This window comes from Asterias amurensis, chromosome 9 (assembly GCF_032118995.1).
Source record: "Asterias amurensis chromosome 9, ASM3211899v1".
In the NCBI taxonomy this organism is placed as follows: Eukaryota; Metazoa; Echinodermata; class Asteroidea; order Forcipulatida; family Asteriidae; genus Asterias; species Asterias amurensis.
In genome coordinates, this window is record NC_092656.1 from 19,124,084 (window position 1) to 19,141,299 (window position 17,216).

The window sequence follows — 17,216 nt, forward strand, 5'->3', positions numbered from 1 at the left end:
CCTATAGTCTTTAGATCTGGTGTTGATTTGTATGTGCAGCCTTGGCTACTACTTCGTATCAAATACCAAGCATGCCAAGAACCCTTGTGGACAGCGTGTATAACTTCAATCAACTATCCAAACCATGACGTCACACGATGCAGTGATGACAAGATCGTCCCCCCGCTGGTGGAGTTCTACTACGCCTCCATTCATACCCAGCACTGAACAGCAACAGTTAGCCCCATCATCACTGGGGGTTGTACCATTTATCAAGCTGTGATGTTTGTTTGGGTCCTAACGTTGTTCCCACATTTTGACAGTTAACCAGTTTGAGATCGCGGTGTCGAAGGGGTGAATTTGAGGCTCGCACAGCGCCGCATAAGACAGGGTGATTACCGACTGTGGTGTAGTATCATTAGGTGATGCTCGCTCAGTGAGGAAACTCCACGGACCGAGCCATGCCATAGGATATCAACTAGCCACCAAACACTTTAAAATTTCATCGCAGTTCCATCACCGGGAAGGTTTTTCTTGCAAATCTGTTTCGACTAATGTATTTATTGGCGTCTGGATAACACAACTCATTTGATTGGTGAAAAACAATGTTTGTCTGCTTATCAAGAAAGATGTTGCCAACTTGCTACTTATTGTTGATGGTTCTATGCATCTGCAGGACTATGCCGACGAAAAACAACTTCAAATTAAATCATCCAAAACAAGGTATGAGTGTCAAATAGAATTTGTTTAAATAGAGTTATGCATTTTGTTTGTTGACTTTTGTTTGCCAAATTTAAAAGGGCATAATATTTTGATGGTGTGTTTTGTCTCCAAAGTACACCAGAAGGGTGCATGGTGCGTTCTTATTGCTAACTTCCTTTTTTCCATCCAACGGGGAGTACTGTTTGAGCTGAAGTGTGCCGCGGGCGTAAGATGGGTATCTCTGACTGAGTTGAGAATATTATGTGCACGGGACGCCATTTCAGTAAGCAACTCTTTTGACGCAGCAAGACATCAGTGCATACGAGGACCACTGTTACCAATGATAAAACAAATTATGCTTGCTGAAATGCTGCCACATGTAATTTACCTTTCAACGAAAGAGACTATGTTCCATAATGTGCCGTCCGTACAATCTTTTGTGTTAAATTTGCATCTTGTCATTCTTTTCAACATGACACTGTAATCTTATTGTATTGCCTGGTAACCTATGACGTATCATGTAGGCCTATAGCCTTTATTTGGATCCAATGAAACCAGGAATAGAAATTGTTAAGAAATTTCACATAGATAATAATACACTTTTCATACCAAACGGAATTCAAATCATAGCACGCACCTCTCACTCCCATTTAAGTATTTTCTTCGTTGAACAATCCCAATGTTTTGTTATCTCCAAAAGTTCACCCTTTGGTAAGTTGCCAATTGGAATGTACACAAATACCCTGAATGTGCGTATTATAAACAATACCCCCAATGGTCCAATGTTGAACTGTCATATTAGTATATAAAAAACACTATTCCAATGTTGAACCATGACATGTCATGGTACAATATAAACAGCACTTTGGTCCAATGTTGAACTGTCATGTTAGAGTACATATAAACAATATGGTCCAATGTTGAACTGTCATGTTATACATAAACAACACTGTGGTTCAATGTTGAACTGTCATGTTAGAACATAAACAACACTATACGGTTCAATGTTGAACTCATGTATACATAAACAGCACTATGGTCAAAAGTTGAACTGTGATGTTAGTACATAAACATCACTACGGTTCAATGTTGAACTGTCATGTTAGTACATAAACAACATGGTCCAATGTTAAACTGTCATGAAAGTGGAAAGTGAAATCAGCAGTAAATTTGGTAGGATTCGAACCCACAACCTTGTTTCTGTCAAATCAACTCACACAGGCTTAGAAGTTGAACTATGGTCTTCATTTATTAAGAGAGGCCATCAGTAAAGTGGTATACTAACAAGATGGTAGATCGCGGCTAGAAGTAAATCTCAAAGGCCCGTCGACTTGGCAAGTGATTTCCTCCCAATTGGGTGGTATGCCACAGGTTGTTATGTTGTTTTTCGATTCACACTTTTAGCCCGCTAGGCAATTGGGGATGGGATAGGAGGAGAAAAAACATCAGCTGCGCGACCTTGGAGGAATGAAGACGATGAGTCTAAAGAGGCTAAAGATGTGGTGTAAGACCATTAGTCTCTCTTTTTGTAACAAGAACATTCCATGGCATTTTCTGGCAGGCAAGATACACGTGGTTGTAAGGGAAATTTTACATTATGTGTCATAATTTCCACATAAACTTAGCAGCTTTATATGCGACTCTAGTTTTAAGTGTTCTCCAATCTAAGTATGTGCAGAGATGTCATTGCTCCATCCTAATTAAACCCGCCCGGCAACAACCCAGCCGTTGTCCCTGAATTTATAAACTCATTATTTTCTAAAATGGCAGCTAACTCTTTCAATGTGTTTCGCCATTTCAATTGTGCTAGCCAGCGGTGGTATCGTCTGGTATCGTTTAGGCATCCTATCTGGAATCAATGATACCTTACACTCTCCGTTTATCTGTAATCACATTGTGGATCAGTAATTCGGACAGTCCCTTCTGGTGGATTTGTGACCCTTCTTTCCGACCTCTGTGGCGGTTTCAACTTTCCGCCGTGTTCAGGTTCCCGAATGACCAAAAACGGTAACATTACGTCATGCGACACCTGCGCGCACAGCAAGCGAAAGTAGTCAATGTTAGTGCCGTAGTCCCGGAAAATTGAACACGGCGGAAGACTGAAACCGCCACACCTCCAACACCTAACTCATTTCCTTTTTCATTTTGTCACTCCTAGTTCACAACCCTCACGACAAAAACAAAAAGGCGCCTTTTAAAATATCCCCCATTTGGGAGACCCACTTCTTTTGTTTTCCGTCACCTTCCGATCACCGAATACCTGGCTCGGACACAATATTGTGATGAATTTCGTAGACATTTTAAATATTTTGTTCCCTAAAAGAAAACAAAAAAATACAATGAAAACGTTTACCATGCTGTGTCTCCTTTACAACTGATATAACTGACAAGGTTTTAATGCAGTCGCATCCAAGTGACATCAGGTTGTACAAAAACAAATAGTGCTCCACTTTTTTCAAGTCGTGGATGGAGGTTGCAGGCCATGCCCACCCGAACAGCCAATACGTGTTTAAAGGCACTGGACACTATTGGGAATTACTCAAAACAATTGTTACCTACTTCGCAACAAGCAATGGAGAGCTGTTGACAGTAAACAACATTGTGAGAAACAGCTATCTCTGGATAGTTTTTTGGGGGAAATCTGAAATCACACAGCTTGTGCAAAAAGGGTGTTTTTCTTCCATTATTCTCTCGTAACTTTAAAGGGTGTTTTTCTTCCATTATTCTCTCGTAACTTCGAGGAACAATCGAGTTCAAGTTTTCACAGGTTTATCATTTTATGCATAAGTTGAGATAGGCCCCTACACCAAGTGAGAAGACTGTTTTTTGACAATTACTAAAGGTGTCCAGTGCCTTTAATGGGGGACTCAAGAACATCAAGTCATAATGTGTTTGAAATCGACTTGACCCACTGGCCTAAAAACAACAGGGGCACACAGTGCAGTTGTACCATCGTCATCTTGACATTGCTCTGCAAGCCCCTGAAGCACTGGGCGGTATAGACCTGATATTGGCGTTATCCTTTTAACTAGACGGTAATTTTCTTTTGAGGGTCGGGAGTTTTCGGGACTTGCTGTTGGGTTTGAGGACTGGAAGCAGTTGAACCTTATAGCCCGATAGTTGAACCAAGTAGAAAGGTTTTTTAGTATTCTTAGTTATTTAGTTTAAAAAAAAATTATGACAGGGGGCTTGTGGAAGACACCTCTTTTTTTAAGACAGTTTTAAACCTTTGTACTTTCATCGACTCCAGCTGGACATGTTTTCATTGTCAGAATATTTAAAATAAAATAAATCAGTTAATATCCACAAAGAAATGTTGAATATAGATTTTCTCGGTATAATTCAGAAAATGAGCAGCCAATTTCATTTTCATGCGTTCGAAATAAAGCTGTTTTGCCTCTCCAGTTGTTACTGCGTTTCAAATTCAGAATTCGGCCTTTCAATTTCGTTTGGAGTCGAGTCAAATTCCTTTAGCACTCTGTTCAATTTACCGTATCGTCATTCTTCACGTGACGCACACGCAGCAAGAAGCGTCTGCGAATTTGAATGCTGCTTTGATGAAATGTTAAGTTTAATTAACATTTTGTTAAATCGAATGACGCAACATTACATTTGATTAATCATGAAACGAAATCGATTGACCCTTTTCAGTAGCATTCGATTTCTCGCAAAATAGAATAGCTAGGTGGTTAAATTGGCTGCTCATTTACCGAACTTGTCCGATAAAACCTATATTTTGAAACAAATGTATATTGGTAGAGAGACAAACAAACCAGAACAAGTTTTAGAAAAGTCAATATAAGTTTTTTTTCCTGCGAATTTGAATGCAGCTAGCTTCGATGAATTGTTAAATTGAATGATTATTTTGTTTAATCGAATGAGTAAAAGTACATTTGACTAGTCTTAAAAAGAAATCGAATGACCCTTTTCAGTAGCATTTGATTTCGTGCGAAATAGAATAGGCTGATGGTTAAATCGGCTGCTCATTTTCCGAAATTGACCGAAAAAACCTATATATATAAAGAGTATTGAGTTCGTGTTGTTAATTCGTTGTGTAAACTGACATAGGAATATCTCAGAGAATGTGTTCCTAAACGCCTTGCCACGTCTCAGAAGCACACACCATAGAGCAAGGAAAAGCTGTCGTCGATTTCACAAAACTCTTCCTAACTTAAGACTAATCTTAGGACTTAGGACGAGTCCCAACCCTGCACTGTAGCATGCATACCTTAAGATTAATCCGAAGTTAGGAAGAGTTACTCGTCCTAACTCGAGATAAGACGAGTCCTAACTCTTTGTGAAATCAACGGCAACGTCTTTGATACATCAAGCTAGAATTCATTGTAATACTTCATGATTCATTTCGTTTTACAATGGTTTATGGAATAAGTCAGTGAACTCATGCAGTAGTCATATAAGACAACTCAACACTCACATATTGTTCCAATGTGGCGTTATTAATTACGTATTCATCATTTGGACTTGTGGCATTATGATTATGCATCCGTATGTGTATGGGTTTCTGTTTTTAATTTAAATTTGATTCATTCAACACTGAATTCAAATGGGTGGAAATCATCATATTTCCAATTTCTTTAAGCAATTTCGTCTTTCTTCACAGCCGAGTTTCTAGAGACACTCGAGGATTATGAGATAGTTATTCCATCCCTGATTGATAACTCCGGTGAATTCATCTCCCATGATGTCAACTTAAAACACACCCCGGAAAACAGGCAAATCAACGGCGATGAAGACCCGGTGACCACCAGACACTACCGGATTATTCTTCTGGACAAAGACCTCCACCTTCAATTAGTGCGAAGTCATCGTCTTATAGCACCGGGTTTCATCTTAGAGAGACGGGGGAGGAACATATCAGAGTCCAGCATGAGGAAGGTAGACCACGCCCACCATTGTCATTTCAACGGTCACGTGCGCGGGCACAGAGATTCAAAAGTTGCAGTCAGCACGTGCGACGGTGTGGTACGTATTGTCGTTTCTATTTTCACGCTGTGTTACATGACAGCTGTGTTTTGTTTATCTTGCAATACCCCTAATATTCAAAGATGTCTTTTTAAAGGTTGTTGTTTAAGATTTAACTTCCTTGTCCTGAAAGATTCAAAAGTGGTTCCAATTCACATTGTCTGGTGTGTTTATGTTCTTTACTGGAAGATTTACATTTGTTGTGTGCTTACACCGCTTTGTTTAAAAGGTAATGACTTTCGTCTCGTAATTCATTTGTTACTTTTGTGTATGCGTGTTTATTTCGGTCAATACCGCAGTTTGCCTTTACACATGTTTCCATAATTATACGAACAGATATGTAAACAGTTGGTGCAATTCTGAAGATTTGTTGTCGTGCTGGGGGGGGGGGGGGGGGTGGTGAGTGCACAGAGACAAAAACCAGACCTGACAAAGTGAGATTGCGGTTAGTCACTTATAGGAATGGATAGGAATGTCAACTGACAATGGGTGTTTCGGTCGAAAAGCCGAAATGTGGTTCCTATAAAAAAGGTGATGAGTGTTGTGATGATATATTGGGCTCTGATCTCTGAAACAATTTTAAAATAAAATTCCACTTTTTCTAAGGTACGGGCCTACCACTCAGCTGCCTATCAGCTATGTTCTTATTGTTTTCCACAAAATATTGCTCTTTTCAGTTCACAATTTGTCATCTGATTATGGTTGTTACATGGGAAAACTTCATTCACAATTGGAAGGGCAATAAGTAAAGTGTTAACTTTTGGGAAAACCAGGGATTTGCCTTAAAGGCAGGAAGAAAGGACTCGAAGTCTGTCAAAATATTAAAGGTAAACTTACAACAGAAAATCTCCCGCCGCAATCATAAGGTTTTATTCTCGTCGAGGATGCAATTGCGGGGTCTATTTCAAACGAGTAGGCCTACTAGACATTACCAGAAAGAAAACAACTTTCAAGTTTATAACTACAACTTCCGCTGACCAAGTCAGTGAACGATATGATCATCTTACGTATCTGTTTACCCTGACAGAACGTGCCAACAAAAAATGCTCTCCCCTGAGAAACTTCCTACAAATTGGTTCCGTAATAAAGATTTATGGGCTACAATGTTATCGAAAAGAAACAGTTATTCTAGCATGACCCCCCTGAGTAATGAACGCTGGTTTACTGTTGTTGTTACACGCCACTGTTTCGTGACCTAAACCCCTTTCACACGATAGCAATCCCTTGCTTTATTTTAGCATGGTTGCGAAATTTTACCAAATGCACCTCGTGTGAAAAGGACAATAATGTTTATTCTGTCCAAGGCAGTGGACACTATTGGTAAATACTAAAAATAATTATTGGCATGAAATCTTTCTTGGTGACGAGTAATGGGGAGAGGTTGATGGTAGAAAACATTGTGAGAAACGGCTCCCTCTGAAGAGCCATAGTTTTCGAGAGAGAAGTAATTTTTCATGAATTTGATTTCGAGACCTCAGATTTAGAATTTGAGGTCTCGAAATCAACCATCTAAACGCACACAACTTCGTGTGACAAGGGTGTTTTTTTCTTTCATTATTATCTCGCAACTTCGATGACCGATTGAGCTCAAATTTTTCACAGGTTTGTTATTTTATGCATATGTTGAGATACACTAACTGTGAAGGCTAGTCTTTGCCAATTACCAATAGTGTCCACTGCCTTTAAAGGATGGACAGCTTGTTAAGATTTCACCAGAGAACCTTGGACAGTCCAAACATTTGTGTCACATGAAATGCAACTTGTAAAATGTTACGACCTTGCTCTCAAATTAGGCAAGGTAAATTGCTGTCGTGTGAAAAGGGCTTACGGGTATTACCAGCTTGTAAGTTTAACCTGACATGTAATCAGTTAGAGCAAAGGGTATAATGATCAATTATACAATTGTAGTCAGTTCCAGAATGAGGTCAACATGTTTAGAGTCAACTTAAGGTCTGTTATGAGTTTGGTGAACGGTGTTGAAGGGAAACACCTTCGTTTCACAAGGTTAGAGCGGTTAAATGTACGTCATAGCATGCCAAATGTTGATGACCCCTTTCCACGGGACATCCAACCAGCAATTTTGTATGACACGGCTTAACCTTTGTTTTGAAATTGTTTTGAAATTATGTTATTATTATTATCATATTTGTAATGGGATTTCTCAATACCGTATTCGCACATGTGACCCAACGTACAAATATAATTTCAGTCGGTCATTGAAATATTGAAATAACGAGAAAATAATCAACAAAAACACAAATATGTTTTCACTGTTCTTGCAAGATCCAAACTTACTGTTTTACTCATTTTAAAAGACACAAAATAATAGCATTCCAATCAAAATATATGCAAAGGGATTTTGATTTTGAGTCTGAACGTTTTGTTTCCCGATAGTCACCTTAACATTGTGTTGAAATGATTGGTTTATTAACTCAGATTAGTGGGTGTTTTGTTTTTAAGAGAGAATATTATTTGGAAAATGAAGGTTATCTGTCAGACAGAAGGAGTCACGACTTACTCTCAGCATGTAGGAATCATACTCTCAGTTGTCCAGGGACTAATTTGGGAAATAGTCATTTTAGTCAAAAACTAAATGAACTGAACCCACCTGTTTCCTGTAGTTGGATATTCAGAGTCTCGTGAGAAGTATTGAGACATAATAAATTATGATTGATGTTATTTTTCCGTGAACTAGAATCGGGGAAAAATTCATTAGAAAGAGGGGAACCGAATAGTCAATCTATAAGACACGCATAACAAGAAACGAGAGCGGATGGAAACCATGTCGTTGAGACCCATCCTCCCCAACCCCCCCATACAAAATATCAGAGAATTCAGAATGCACACAGGCCTACCCCCCCCCCCCCTAAAAATATATGACGCTAGACAGAAGTCTGCTCGTTTGATTGCTTCGTAAACAAAGTTGAGGCGTGACGAGGTCTCTCATCCTCCCACCCCACCACGCCCACCAAAGACCTAGCAGGTGTCACCATTGATAGATTATTGAAACTTGATTTCACAAATCTGCCCTGATTCGGCAATACAGCGTACAGAGACTAACTGTTCTGTTTTCGTTTGTTCTTATTTAGGCCTATGTCTTGAAAACAAACAAACAAAACAAACGGCATTTCAGATGGCAAGCCAATCACCTTTTGAGTTCGAAAGAAATCACGGTTGTAGTTTATACTATTAGTTTACTTCGATGTTATCTCAGCTTCGATACAAACCAACAGGGACATTATTTTACTACACACAGATGTGTTTCATTTGTCCCTTGGCACAATGTTGACGGTTTCACCACAAATCCAGAAAACTTGTTGCAATCTTCCAATAAACCACTGAAGTTGAACTTGAGTGGAAAAAGGCCCGAGGCGTCGGAACAAGTCTATTCGTCCCATGGGGTGCTAACCCTCAGCATACCTGATACACATTCACAAACAAGTCCATTGCTTTTTAGTGAGACAAATAGCTGCCTTGATATATTGAGCAACACATTGAAAGAAGAAGTGATTCTGCGGTGCTGCGACAGTAAAAACCTTGTAATATGCTTCACATTTCCCGAGTGAGAAGCAAATTTGTTTGTCAAGATTGATAGTCGTACTTTCCACTTAAGTCTTGCGACACTTTCGAATAATAGAAGTAGATATCTGAGGTCTCCAAATACCTTCTTAAATTACATCCTAAATTTACAGAAAAACTTTGTACGTGTGTCTAATGAAGTAGTTGTTGATGTGAAAGCTCGAGTAGATTTTTGGTTGTTTGATTTTTGGTTGTTTGCTTTATTAAATAGGAACCATTTCTTTACATAATAACACCATAAAGTGCTATTGCGCAATCATCGGCCAATCTATACCAGAAAACGCTTTCTTTTAACAGTTATTGTAACTGACCGATCCTTTTTTTATTCATCTCTTTTTGTTGAATCCTCGTTTGGTTTGTTCCTTCTTGTTTATATGGCAGTACTTAATCCGGCGTTCCCAATCTTCTTGCCATAGAGAACGAGTTTTCCTTAAACCCATGTCACACACCGTAATTTACAGGTAACCCGTTCCATCCAGGCAGTCTCCAAGAAGTGGAGACATTCACATTTGAATGTTCCCTCTATTTTCTAGGGGAATTGTAAGACATTGTTTGAAACATGTGCTTACAAAGTAGTTCTGATGTAGCATGCGCTGCAGTTGGTTGCCTCCAAATTTCCTGTAAAAGTTTACCTCATGTGACATTTATTCTTCAAATAGAATGTTTGACTCGTCTGCTATTGAAGTTATCCGAACTCCAACTGTACAGGTTACATATTTCACATCGAGAAATATTTCACAATGTCAAAGTGGATCTGTCCGTGGGGTCATTTCAGACACTTATCAGTCTCCACTTTGAAAGAATTGATAAGAATTTTCATCAATTCTGGATAAACATACAATGATTTCACATCGCACACACTTTACCAGTCTGATGACATCGGAGAAAAGGTTATCATGTGTCACTAGGGGTTGAAAAACACAATGGTACTTTCCACTGGTACCTGGTACTCCTCAGAAGAACATAACATGGATATAGTGGGATGCAAACGCAAGATGTATAACAACATTACCCTTAAAGGTGAAGACGTTTGGTTTTTTAAACTGTTTGATTGCAAATCTAGACACATTAAACTAGCCTGTGAAAATTCCATTTCAAAATGTGTCACGTTTTTGACAAATCAAGAGCGAATATGTCCTTGCTGGAAGAATAATCCGTAAATTGGAAGACACAATTTGAGAATAGTTACTAGCAGTTAACAGCATGGTGGGAGATATGAATTGATATGACTTTAAATCTACTGAAATGACTTTACTAACTACATGTTAATTATGTATCAGCTTTCCATCAGCAACGTACGTGGGCTTGGAGAAACGCTCACAATTTGAAGGAAAACAAAATCTTGATCAGATTAAAACCACACAGGAAGGGAAGTTCACTTTCCGCGAACTTCATATACATTCTTCGCTTTTTATAAGAGATAGCAAGATGTTATGAAGCAACGAAGCGACAAATATTCACCCGCCTTCTCACACTGACCCCGGCATGCTACAAAAATGTAGCAACTTCACGGGTGAACTCAAACTTGTGGGGTATTTTCACACGTTGAAATATTCGTTGGCATAGCTCGGAGTCCTCGTGCCTCATTTGAATGTGGCGAACCAAACGGTATTTCCTCCTTCGAAAGGTGAAGATGTTTTTGCTCATGCTAGACAAATTTATCGCCGGTATTATCATGGGTATCATGACGTTCGGAAGTCTCAAGCTGAGGTTGTAAATTAAAATGCCCGAGTGTACGAACAGCGCATTTAAGATAGATGACCTTGGCCGTCTATAAAGTTGAACCGAAAAATGTGGTATCCTGACCCGTTAAGACGTAAATTACTGACAATAACACGTGTACTAAATTACACTGCTTCCAGATTTCACGGGAAAATTGTGCCATGTAGGAGAAGAAAAGAACAGTAGGCCCTAAGCAGGTTTTGTTTACCTCTTTGTTGATTGGGTTGAGGGGAGATAATAGCCTAGCCAGGTGCAGGGGCGGGGTGGGCACCCGCCCAACCGGAAAGGATCTGTAAGCATGGGCCAAATTTCATAGAGCTGCTTAAAGGAACACGTTGCCTTGGATCGGACGACTTGGTCTATAAAAAAGCGTTTGCAACCATTTGTTATAAACTGCATATGGTTGGGAAGATGTTGTAAAAGTAGAATACAATGATCCACACAAGTTTACCTCGAAATTGCGTGGTTTTCCTTTTACTTTGCAAACTAACACGGTCGGCCATTTATGGGAGTCAGAAATTTGACTCCCATAAATGGCCGACCGTGTTAGTCGAAGAGATGAAAGGAAAACCGTGCAATTTCGAGGCATGTTTGTGTGGATCATTGTGTTCTACTTTTACAGCATCTGTCTACCCATATGCATTTTATAACAAACGCTTTTCAAAGACCAACTCGACCGATCTAAGGCAACGTGTTCCTTTAAGCAGAACAAGAAGCTAAGCACAACACCATTTTACTTACCAGAATAAGGTTACCATGCAGCCAAACTATCATTTCACATATGTACAATTTGTAACTTTTATCTGCTCATTTCTGCTTAGCAGACAATTATTAAGCAACATTTTCTGCTTATGCAGCTCTATGAAATTGGGCCATGTTGGTGATGTTTGGCGATATTTTAGAATCTGGCGAACATGACTCGAATAATGTTCTTCAACTCTGATAGCTTTACATGTCTTCATCTACAAGTAAATGTTTCAAAGCCAATGCACATTGCACATTTGGCAAAACCATTATCGAATGAATTAAGGTTGTGGAATGCCGCAGCGGCAGATAAAACAATTTCTCTTAGACTATGGTGATGAAACATTAATGACTTGGACCAGTTTTACATGTGGCGTTCTGAGAATTCGCGTGGAAATGTTTGTTGACTGACATTCGTTTTATTCGATTACTGTGACTGCTTCCGTCACAAACTCTGAGTCACTAAAGGTGTTCGGCCAAACAAAGTGAAAGTATAAAGAAACGTGCACACTATTCGTGGTTAATTATGACAAATGTATCCCGTGACTTGTTTCGCAGATTGTGTTCCAATCACGGATTTTTCTTCCTGCGTACCGCTCCGGATTTTTGCCGATATATCAAAAAACGCTTTATCCACCTTTTAAAATGACATGTGTAGGTCCTACGTCTACTTTTATTTATGACTAAAACAACCGAGTGGTATACTTTTCATTTTTTAACTTAGACCCCCAGTTTCAGTCGTAAGACACTACAATTAAAAAAAAATTACTTTCACTTTTAGAAACTGTTTTTAAATACTGGTCTTATGATGAACTTGAACAGCTTTCATACTTTTGCACGAGGACATTTCTTTTAGACAAAGTAGTCAAAATTCAAGAACAAGAAAAATATGACAACCTTGTAATAATGTCCCGGAAGCATTAACACAAACTAAGGAAGTTGTGTATGGTTTCCTCATTTCATTATTTCCTTATTTCATTTTCCTCATTTCATCATCCTTATTAATATTACTATACGTCATGTTTGGATCCAGAAAACTGTTGAGCTTAAAAAACAAAGTACTTGGACCCACTTCTATTTCCTCCCATTCGTCATACACTAAACACTTCCACCTGTTCATGTCAAATTGGGCAGGTGTGTCTAAACTTTCTGGACACTTTTGAATTTCGACTCTTTTCAGGTATTTAGAAAATATCCAAGGGGTTGATTTGGCGGGTCTTAGGGGACAAACATATTTACCAATTACCTCACCGTCGGTGGTTGTTTCTAATCTAGAAGTTGATTTAACCACTTCGCGCTCTCTGTTTGTGAGCGTGAACAATTACTGCAGCCACTCATGTGCCTTTTGAAGTACTCCATTTGGGGGTTTAGGGGATCATCAGCGAGACTGAGTCTGGTGCCTGGCAAGACTCATGATCATATCCTGTTGTTGAAGGTAAATGCACGTCATTTTGCAGCAATTTAGGACTCTCGAGGGCACGTTGTTCCCCCCGGAGGTGGCACTAGAAATTGGCTCACCGCAGGAGCTTCGCACCGGTCGGACGCGAGAGAAAACCCCCTCTAACCTTTATGTATTTAGGGCACACCTTCACTGTAAAGAGGTTGACCTACAGTTCATTATGGGTGACATCGGTAACCAAACACAAAATCATAGAAGTACACATAACCAAGGTCAACTCTAGCAGCCCCAAACCATCGCGGCCTTCCTTTCTGTTGTTAATAAACTGGTTGCTTTAACTGGGATGATTGAATGAAGCTTTGTTTATATTCTTCTTTCCACGGTATCTGCTTGAATAATGTCATTATTTCTCTTTTGAAATGCTTTTGACCATTCCCTTGGACATAGAGCTTTTAGCAGAAACAGTAGCACCGAGAGCATTTGGGGCACCGTTGGTCCCAGTGTCTTTTTCAAAAAAAATAAAAAAAATTGTAAAAGCATTTGTAATGGTATATCAGTTGTTATAAGAGTTCATTTTGAGTTCCAGTACTATTCAACAAACCAGCGAATCTTATGTTGAAAAAAAAAGATATAATTCCTAATTGGGCGTGTTTGGTTTCATTGTTCTCGTACCAGGTTGGAATGATCCGACTGACAGACGAGGAATTCTTCATCGAACCAATTAGGAATTACACCAAGTCCCAATCCACAGACCGTCACCCTCATGTTGTGTACAAACGATCTGCGTTACCACCAGACAAAGGCAGGGATGGATCGCCTCGCCTGGCGAGACGGGACACGACTGCCACGGGGGATCGAGACGATTTCTGCGGCGTCAATGACAAAGGTTAGTCGGCGTCTAAAAAGGATATCGATAAATTATCGGCAACACAGAGCTTACATTTTATAAGTTAACTGAATGTGGTTGAATTTTATTTCCAATTTTCCAGATCCTGGTTTCAAAAAAGTATGAGTTGTTTAAATGTAAGGTTTCAAGACAAAAAGTTTCATAAATAAACTCATGGAACATATCTTATATAGTTTTTCCTTTTTTTAATGTGTTATTTTTTTTTGTCATTTAATTCATTTATTGAATTATTTATTTATTTATTTAAATTTTTTTTTCTCTTCTTTCTTAAAAAAAATATTTTCGTTTAAAATTCATATCCATTGTCACTTTGAAATCTGATTTGTGTATAATTAAAGAGACAATAAATTGTTTAGTTTGAAACTTGAAGCGAAAGTATTAAAAAGACTTTTCTGCGACAAAATGTGTAAAATTATTTTTAATTCTACACATTCCCCTAACAGTTTCCGAAGAGCAGCCGGACATTTCAACGAAGAAAGCGAAGCTTGGTAAATCAGATGTCGACGGGAGTCGATCACGACGTCGACGGCGATCGACCAGCAAGGAGCGAAACGTAGAGCTGCTTGTAGTTGTCGACAAACACATGGTGCAATATTACAAGGATCAAGATATTGAAACATATGTACTGACAATTATGAATATTGTAAGTCACTAAAAATGTTGTTTTTTTTAAATGTTGTTTTTCAATGATTTAACCTTAAATTTCCACTAACTATTGTTATAAACTCAGGTATTTAATGGTTTGAAATAAAATTCGGAACTAAGTTTATGCTAGAGAGACGCAGATTAGGCCTGACTCTTTCTGGTATATCCTTGCAACCGCCGCTTCGCGCCTCTCAGAACGGAACTTTGGAGACGCTCCGAACGCTCCTCGACGGCCTCCCCAAGGCGATATTTGTAAAAAGACCTATGTCTAGTCTTGCCTGACCAAACTCAAAGTGAGTCATATTGATCCCAAAACTATCTCATGATCATTTCTTGAAATTCCTCTGTAGAAATGTAGTATTACACTTGTCTATCTTCTTCAAATGTAGGTGGCGGCTATTTACCATGACGTCACCATTGGAAACTACATCAACATCGTCATGGTACGGTTGCTGTTTCTTGAAGACGATGAGGTAAAGGTGCTGAAACGCGCTGCATGCTAAAACCGAATCCAGTCGGAATCAATCTAGAGCAAAACAACATCTATTTAAAGTTCTCTGTTGCTGATTCTTATACTGTAGAGCGCTTTGAGGCCATGCATAAGGCGCTTTAATGTTCCTTTATTGTTATTTTGTAATTTCTCCGGATGTGGTTTGTTTGCGCATAACCGATCTCATACGAGGCGTAAAGGGTGTGGGGGTAAGGAGGGAACCTTCGGGCCGGAGAGTTTTTAGACTTGACTCAAGTCTAAATCCCGTGCTATTCTCGGGACCGCAGTATACTAGCTACAATTGACGGTTGACGCTTTAGGGACCTCTCTAGGAAAACGGGACTTGAATCAAGTCTGGTGAGTTTCGGTAGTGGTGGCATACTATTCTCACAGCTATAATTACCACTTTTCAGCTTGATTTGGGGTTCTTTACTTCGGACTATTTTGAGACAATTTACTTGTTTCCAACTTCAGGAAGGTTTATCCATAGAGCACGATGCAGATAAGACGCTGAGTAGTTTCTGTCGATGGCAACAGACGATTAACCCTGGTGATGATACACATCCCAACCATCATGATGCTGCTGTACTGCTCACTAGGTAAGACGGTCTTCTTTAATAAGTTCATGTTCTCAAAAGAAAGAGATTAAGTGATGGTGTTGCGTCTTTGCTGTTTGCCAAAGCTATAGCTTGGTAAGGATTAACAAAACCCAAAATTAAATGGAGCCAATGACAATTACACAAGCAAGGTTTTATTTCTACTAAAATCTGATTTTATATTATAGGTTTTCTCGGTCGAATTCGGCAAATGGGCAGTAAATTTTATTTTCATGCGTTCGAATTTAAGCTGTTTTGCCTCTCCGGTCGATACTGCGTTTCAAATTCAGAATTCGGCCATTCAATTTCATCTTAAGTCGAGTCAAATTCCTTTAGCACTCTGTTCAATTTAGCGAACCGTCATTCTTTTTTCGTGATAAACACGCCTCAAGAAACGTCTGCGAATTTGAATGCTGCTTCGATGAATTGTTAAATTGAATGATTATTTTGTTAAATCGAATGACGCAACATTACATTTGACTAATCACAAAACGAAATCGAATGACCCTTTTCAGTAGAATTCGATTTCGTGCGAAATAGAACAGCTTGCTGGTTAAATTGGCTGCTCATTTCCCGAAATTGACCGAGAAAACCTATATTATGTTTTTAAATGTTTCAAAACCATAGGCCCACTTGGAAGGGAATCCTTTCTCAAAAAAAGTTTGCTGTATCAACAGCTGCGGTGCTTCTCATCAAAGTTGTTTTGGTCATTCATTTTTTTGATGAGGTACCAATGACCCTACCTAACTTTAAAGGGAATGTAAAGGTTTGGTCAATGCTACCACCTTTCGTATAGACCTTATGCACATGACGTCATTTCAGTAGGGCGCCCTCACCTAGAGGTCAAAAGGAGGTTGTTCATTGGCCAATCCTGTGCGCCGCGCGTACAGATCTGTGCGTTTCGATTGTTTCGTCACCGTTTTTCCACTAAGATTGCCTGGATGACGTCAATGCATAAGGTCTATTGACATTATCTGAGGTTTAGTTTCATTTGTGTATAGGATTAAAACAATCAATCAGTCCCCCAAAAAAATAAAGGTATAGACTTCCCTTTAAGTGAACTAGTTTGTTATTTACCAGGTGTAAATCAGCTGGCAAGTAATAAAGGGTGAAAATCTATGGAATGTTTCTCAAACACAGGTCCAATCACGAATTTCCCACAAGACTGTCATGGCCAAAATGTAAACACGATAATTCAAAAACCAAACGATCTGAAACAAACAATTTAAAATTCAATCAAGAGACATTATTGGCGCATACCACAGAATATTTCTCTCTGTTCTATTTCTCTCAACACATTAGTAACGAACTGGAATACATTTGCATTGACCCCGCAGTTTGGAAATAATAATTGACAAATTAATTTGGATGTTTATGCTACCCAAAGAAGTCGTCCTTTGACAAGGGGCAGGTCTATGTAGCCTTTTGTCGAGGTCTTCGTGGCTTGGATACTTTCCTAAAGAGCCGCGA

General features: G+C 39.1%; 1 protein-coding gene across 1 annotated transcript in view; it reads left to right on the top strand.

The window, feature by feature from the left end:
- Positions 1-217: 217 nt before the first annotated feature.
- Positions 218-17,216, top strand: part of LOC139942214 (A disintegrin and metalloproteinase with thrombospondin motifs 7-like) — a 28,591-nt gene continuing 11,592 nt past the window's right edge. Inside the window, exons 1-6 of the mRNA XM_071938993.1 lie at positions 218-702; positions 5,303-5,664; positions 13,784-13,994; positions 14,459-14,658; positions 15,050-15,133; positions 15,625-15,749. Coding sequence (XP_071795094.1) covers positions 585-702; positions 5,303-5,664; positions 13,784-13,994; positions 14,459-14,658; positions 15,050-15,133; positions 15,625-15,749 — 1,100 coding nt within the window. The 5' untranslated portion in view covers positions 218-584. The remainder of the gene's footprint in view (positions 703-5,302; positions 5,665-13,783; positions 13,995-14,458; positions 14,659-15,049; positions 15,134-15,624; positions 15,750-17,216) is intronic.